Source organism: Acanthaster planci, linkage group LG02 (assembly GCF_054643075.1).
Source record: "Acanthaster planci isolate LZ-2023a linkage group LG02, COTS_SCS, whole genome shotgun sequence".
NCBI classification, from domain to species: domain Eukaryota; kingdom Metazoa; phylum Echinodermata; class Asteroidea; order Valvatida; family Acanthasteridae; genus Acanthaster; species Acanthaster planci.
Window position 1 is genome coordinate 16479351 of NC_141778.1, and position 7038 is coordinate 16486388.

Sequence of the window (7038 nt, forward strand, 5' to 3'; positions counted from 1 at the left end):
GCTTGCGGCCTTCAGTTCTACCGGTAGGACGTCAGAGAGCGCCATCACCGCTACTGTAAAGGGGTGTTTGTGGGGACAGTGGGTGTAGAGGAGGACATCCTGGATTCCCACGCCAGTGGAGACAAGCTGAATGACGAGCATGCCGAGCCAGAATTGGCTGGGGAGCATGGCAACCCTGGGGTGGCGGAGGTGTCGTATTCCCCACTGTAGTTGTCCAGGCAGGACTCCTGCCCTGCAGCCAGGTCACAACCGGTGGGGGGCCGTCGCCATCCGAAGCGGCCCCATTGTTGTCACCTCGCCCGGCTACAACCCAGCCACGCCATTGGAGTGGCAGCCAGCGTTAGAGGGCTCGGGCCAGCCACTCCGAGGGGTGTGAGGTCCCAACCAGTCCAGTGCTGGCAGACGGGGGGACCCAAACGGAGCCCCCAAGTGCCTCAGGTGACTCCAGCTTTGCCATGGGATGAGAGGCCCCTCCTCCTGCCAGTTGGCTCTCAGCTTGATGGTCAGATGGCACCCGGGTTAAGTTGGGCACCACCACCTTGGTACGACTGCCCAGTTCGACAAGAGACGCCAGCACTCACAGGGAGTGCCACTGTGCGAGCACCTGAGGGACGAGTGGAGGCTGGAGACCACACACACTGGGGTCGACGCTGACGGACACCAGCTGTGGCGGACGCGAGTTACCCACATCTACAAAGTACCTGGGCGGCTTCGGACGAGCTACCAGGGGCAACCGTACGGGCAGTACTTCGTCAATCCGTCTGCATCTGCCCAGCCGTCCATGGGGACTGCTGCCTCCTTGGGTGCCCCCCGCCACTCTACCCAGAGAATGTGCCTTGTCGATTCTGGGAGGAACTGCTCCAACGCACAGAGACTGTCGGCGCCGCGGAACCCCGGAGTTCTCCCAGACTAGTCGTTGACGCTCGCTCCGTTGTTCGGGGACCAACAAGAGTCCTCTAGGGGGGCAGTGTAGCGTTGGCACCGACCGACCGGCCGGTAGAAGGCACCAGCATGGAACCACGATGGAGCTGTGCAGTGAAGCTCCTGCTGGTTGGCCCTGGAAACTCGTAGCCTGCGGCGCTGGTGCAGTAGGTTTGTTTTCTTTCTTTTGGGTGACGTTGCTGAGGACAAGTCAGTTCGTGTTTGGAAAGAGTAAGGCTAAGTGTGTTCTTGGTTAAATAAACGGCAGAAGACGCCCCTGTAACCAGAAAATCCTGTGTTACCTTCATTTTTTTTCAGGTGTGTAAGAACCTATCTATAGTGGGCACACGTTACAATATTGATAAATTACAAGATCTGCGATTTATAAGTGAAATGCTGCGCTATTTTTCTCTATTTTTCGCAAAGCAGTTGATTCGAGCATGCGAGTCAGTGGAATGTAAGTTGCAGTGTTCAATATCACCGTAATCAGCCAATCTTGTAAAATTACGACAAAAACCAATGACGTACTCTATTTAATCGTCAGAGTTAATTCTGCAATTGAGGCTTTGAAATAAGGCCAAATTTCTGAGCCCTTCCGTTCATCACATGCAGCAGGCCTGGATATAACTTCTACTAATCTGTTCAAGAAGAACTACAGTGTTTTGTTTGTTTCTTCCTCCCTTATAGGAACCCTTGCGTATCCCCTGTCTAGATGCTTTAGCTCTGGTTGTATTCTTCTGGTATGTGGGACTTATGGTTGGAGGTGGAATCATCGCTTCCTCATTTGTCACAAGTCCGATCCAGCTTGGTATCATTTTACTGATAACCGCAAGTAAGCCTACATGAACCTCTCCCAAAATTGAAAGCATTTCATGAGACGATGTCATCAACAACAGATATTCTCACTGCAAGCTACGAAAATGCCTACGACAGTGCTGTTAACCTTTTACCAACATTATACCAAAAATACGATTACTGAATACAAGTTCCTGAGTTATCACTACATGATGGTTTGATCTGAAATAAAAGCTCAAGCTAAGCCAATACAAATCTACCCAATGCAACCTTATTATTTCATCTGCTTTGGACTGTCAAATACCTGAAAGTAACTTTGGAGCTCACTGTCTTAATTGGCATCATGGTAACACTTTACTCTCTGTTGCCTTTTAGGTCTCGGCATTAGTGTAGCCAGCAATCTGACTCGGAAAATGATCGGGGCAAACTTCAGCAAGCAGTACGTGATGGCCAACGGCTGGGCCCAGACAGGTGACTCCTTTGCGTTAATTTGCATCCCACCATTTACCCAACTTTGCCTCACCACCTTCGGCTGGAGAGGCAACCTGCAGATCATAGGCGCTATCTGTCTACACCTTGCCGCGTGTGGGGTCCTTTTAAAAAGATACGAGGAACCAGTTGACGAAGGCGAGCCCGAATCACTGCCGCTGTTGCCTTTCGCGAGGAATCCCCCTGATCGCACTGAGTCGAAACCGCTGGATGAACTCAAGAGTTCGAACATGAAGCTACTTAAAAACCACTTGTACTGGGTCACGACGTTAATTGCTGGAGGCACCCACATTGCCATGTGTCTGTGGCGCATATACTTTGTGCCCCACGCTATTGTCAAAGGCGTGGCTGAACAAGACGCGGCTCTGGTTGTTACCCTGGTAGGCACTGCCACCCTTGTCCTGAAAATTCTACATGGCCCCATCGTGGACAGAGATATCATGAGCAGTCGGACTTTGCTGAGCATCACGTCGCTCATCGCAACCACGGGCCTGATAATCGACCCATGGATGAATTCCTACTGGCAGATAGTGTTCTGCGGGATAATGGTTCTCCCCTTTCAGGGAATTTCCTGTAACCTGTCTGACGTCATAACGAAGGAGTTACTAGGAGCAGACCAACTGGTCAATGCCTTTGGCTGTGTAGGATTAAAAACTGCAGCATTACGAGTTGCTATAGGCTTCGCTCCAGGTAAGGCAAGAAACATGATTACAATGTGGATCAGCAGTAGCGTTCACATTTAATCACAGGCCATTGACTATATCTACTGAAAGCAAGCATATTTATACTACCACCATGATTTTGTTCCTTGTGATGTATATCATTACAGGTAAGGAAATTATTCAATTGCTTAAGAAATGAATTGGAACCATTTTGGTGTGCGCTCCAATACTTGAATGAATTTGATGTCCCGGTGAATCTCTCGGGGGCTAATCATGGGCAAGCAGATACCGCCAAGCAAAGTATGTCAGTTATCCCAGACAAGTGATTACACGGTGCCCACACATGCATGCATGCCTATTTCATCAAGGGAGTTACGGTTGCCTAAGTGGTTCGTTTACATTTCTCATCTTCCACTTCTGCAACCCAGGCTCGAATTCCACTGCGACTGACACGTGGAATTTGGTTTTCTGTTCCTACCATGCAGACCCCGAGTTTATTTTCCATGGGATATTTGTCTTGGGTTTACCTACCATAGTGGCGTAGGTAGGACTTTACTAGTGGGAGGGGGGGCAAGACCCTAGGGGCACCAGCATCTTATGGAGGGCACCAGCTTTCAGTGGTATGGTTTTTGGGGCAATCTTTTGTTAGCCTTGTTCAATATCCATTCATCCATTATCTCGTCTTTTAGTGGGGGGGTCGTCCTTGGGGGCACCAGGAATTTTTGGGCACGTTCTTCAGCCAACCCCCCCCCGTGGCTACGCCCCTGACCTACAGCCTCCTAAAATTTACATTCCTTATTGTATTCCTGTTTATTCACGATCATGTGTATATCCTCGCAAGTCCTGTGTAAAAGATGGCCCACTGAAAGCCATTCTTGGCTACCACCAGTGAACAACATATTATCCACTATCCACGTAAATCATGATGGGAACCAACATGGAGCAGTGACATAATGATTCATACTAAACATTTGCACGGTCTATCAAAATATGGCAGACATGTCTGACTGCATGTGATCCAATTCCGCTGATTTACAGCTTAAAAATGATATCTCTGACGTCAAAGGCAGTAGGCCATCTATAGTAATGTTATTTCTAACAAGTCTTTGCCGTCTTCTTTATCAGTTTTCTGAGCTGAATGCGTAGGCTGAGTTAAACAGCTGCTATATCAAATTCGTTGAGGCACAGGCACGACCGACCAAAGTCAACTTTAAAAAGAATCTGGCACCCGGCTACTGGATGTATACTATGAGCAATGACCTCCAGAACTAGCTTCGTCTAGACACCTTACACAATAATATACAAAATAAACATTCAATTAAAATGCAAGTAAACGCTTTGATCCAGTTGGGATTCCTTGTATCTGGAAAGGAGCTCTGATGTAAGCGTAAAAACATCAAATACACTGGCGTAACTGGCAAAGGGAAGGGGCATATTTCCCCTGAAGACATATTACCATTTATAAGAAACTGAATGCGCTGGCTACTGCCTCTGTATTTGGTTGGTAAAGATTTTTTTCACAGAAAGAAAACAAATGTTATAGACAAGTATGTTTAAATAGTTGTCATTATATCTGCTCCCGATACGTGATTCCAAACCTGGAACTGCCAATGACCCACATGAAATATCAGGCTGCTTTATTACTTTTGCTATTACTATTGCTTTTCTATAAAGCCAAGAATTTGCCTGCCCAGTATTATGCAATCCGACTTCAGTCCGACTTCAATCCGACTAGAGCGGCCGTGAACGCAGTGGTAGTACAGAAGTTTCTTTGTACATGCAGTGATCATAAATTATGACAAAGTGACAGTTACTCGATTTTTTGTATTTACATGCTTTCATATCTAGCGAAATTCAAATTCAAAACAACATTTCTTTCCATACTTTCATTAAAATACGAATCAAGAATACACGTAAAATAAACACGAGCTATGAATACAATGTAATGTAATAAGAGAAAAAAGAGGAAACTTGAAAAGATAGAAACAGTGAAGACTAGACTGAACCTCCAAAACAGAAGTAAAGAGTTGAAGACTGTGAAAATAAGCAGAAATATTGTACACTTTGATGAGTGATGATTAACATTTACTGTACAGAGCGTGAATGTCAAAAGTCCAACTAAACACCCACATCTGCTGTTCACATATATCTATGGCATAACGAATGTCTAGCTGAATCTACGCATTTGCTCTACACACCAATACGAATGTCGAACGTCTGACCAAACCACGCATTTGCTGTACAAGACCTGAGAAGATGTCGAGTATCAACTATTTATCTGAAACATATTCAATATACAATGCCATCTCTGTATGCGTGATGCGAGAGTAAGTAAATATCGAAAACTGTCTCGTGAAAACTTCAGCAGTGTGTTATCTAACAAAGGATTAAGAGTGTGTGAATGCACCTTCCCCCGTTCGTGCTAACAGTTCATCGTGAACTCATACTCCTATATCAAGCGATGCTCAACACCCTGATAAAAAAATATACGAATCCTAGTGTCAGGTAGCTGTTACTCTCATCAGTCACGTGACTTAACCTGGCAGATCCTAGCCATTCTGAAATTTTCGGAACCCAAGTTTGTTGAGTTTTAGGTACAGCTGGTAATTTCGCGAAGTACGTCTGTCGTGAAATATCGCTCTTCTTTCTCATTCCCTCATGAGTCAAAAAGCCACGATAATTTTGAAATACGAACCGGCCACAACCTTTTGAACCACTGTGGACGATTTTGAGGAACCAACTTTGTGTGAACGATCAATGGCGGTACGAGGTAGCTCCCTGCTGTCAATCTAAGTGAACTTACAATTTGATTGAGGAATACCCTTCTCTTGATCACTCCTGTGAATAAAAACAAAATTAAACCAGTTTCTTTTACATTTCACGCTTTATGCGTTGGAATATGGCGCTAGATAGAGTATAATCAAAATGTTTGGTCACTATAAAAGGAGAAACGTCAACGTTAGAAGCCACCATTCAGTCCATTTTTGAGAATGCCATTGGTATCTGCTTCGCATAAACTCTTGAAAATATCTCCTTTTTTGTACCAGACTTTAGGTCAGAGAAAATAGAAACGGATATTAATGCTCTCCATTCAAGTTTCGAGTTCATTTAAGTTTCACAAAGAGTGTGCTGTAAAAGTGTAAAAACTACAGTGTATACCTATCGCTGTCAATGTTAGGACCACGCTAATTCAGTGTTTTCAAAGCTGTGCCTTCCAAAATTGAATATTCTGTCCTGCATCTGCATGCGTTTGTCGCTTTTCACTCCTGCACGATTTCAATTAACACTCCCGCGAACTTAGACAAATGGGCTCCAGGCACACCGAAAACAAGCATGTGCAATGGTGACTGTCATTTTCTGACGCTTTGAGATCAACTGCAGATATACAGATCACTGCAGATCTTATTTATAAAAGAGCTCCGGCGTATTTTATGGATAGTTGAAAACGTCAAAAGAACGAGACACCTGTATGCATGCATGGCGAGCACTATAAAGTGAACGGGAATGCCACTTTTGAACCAGCCAATCAGGACGGCTAAACCTTCCCGTTTCCCGAAATGGACAGTGGCGTACAGCTGACAGATGACAAAAGGTTCCCGTGCTTACAAAGTAGTGGTACAATGAACAAAGTTCTTACCACTGTATGTGAAAAAAGAGAGAGACAGGAAAAACATGGAAACGGTTTGAATATGGAGAACCTTAAAATGCAGACACAAAATGTTATAAAGTGTCAAATTAACAACAGAAACACACAAGGATCAACAAACAACCACAGAAAAAACAGCAAGCCAAGCAAAACCAATCGAATACAAAAACTAACCTCCGAAAAAGCATAGCCGTTAGAAATAAAGCAGAATACTAATTCTGACCTCCCACGTATCGACATTTCCACTCATGCACATTTTAACTTGTAATTTTAGAATGCTGTTTTAAATCATAAAGGAGTGTATTAAACCTTTGAATTGGCAAAGATATTGCCAACGTTTCATTTCTCGAGAAACCAGCGCTCGAAATATGAGAAGTCTTACGGTCAACTACTCACTCCATTCTGACTGCCAATTTGTCCTTTCCCCAAATTAGTGTCCTGAGTTGCAATAACGCCAGCAGTAAATCTACATTAGCATACCACCTTTACCAGATGGCTGAAACTCCATATACCAAGCTAATTAAC

General features: G+C 44.8%; 1 protein-coding gene across 1 annotated transcript; it reads left to right on the forward strand.

Annotated features, from left to right (window-relative positions):
• Positions 1-1022: 1022 nt before the first annotated feature.
• Positions 1023-2948, forward strand: LOC110990356 (monocarboxylate transporter 12-like). The gene is made up of 3 exons (XM_087148697.1): positions 1023-1088; positions 1609-1753; positions 2092-2948. The coding sequence occupies exons 1-3, from the start codon at positions 1023-1025 to the stop codon at positions 2946-2948; spliced, it is 1068 nt and encodes a 355-aa protein (XP_087004823.1).
• The last annotated feature ends 4090 nt before the right edge of the window (positions 2949-7038 follow it).

Bases quoted from the DNA above. Each gene is read 5' to 3' on its own strand.
- LOC110990356 (XM_087148697.1), top strand. From the start codon at position 1,023: ATGGAGCTGTGCAGTGAAGCTCCTGCTGGTTGGCCCTGGAAACTCGTA. The intron at 1,089-1,608 runs GTAGGTTTGTTT...CCTCCCTTATAG, and splicing joins TAGCCTGCGGCGCTGGTGCA to GAACCCTTGCGTATCCCCTG. The intron at 1,754-2,091 runs GTAAGCCTACAT...GTTGCCTTTTAG, and splicing joins CATTTTACTGATAACCGCAA to GTCTCGGCATTAGTGTAGCC.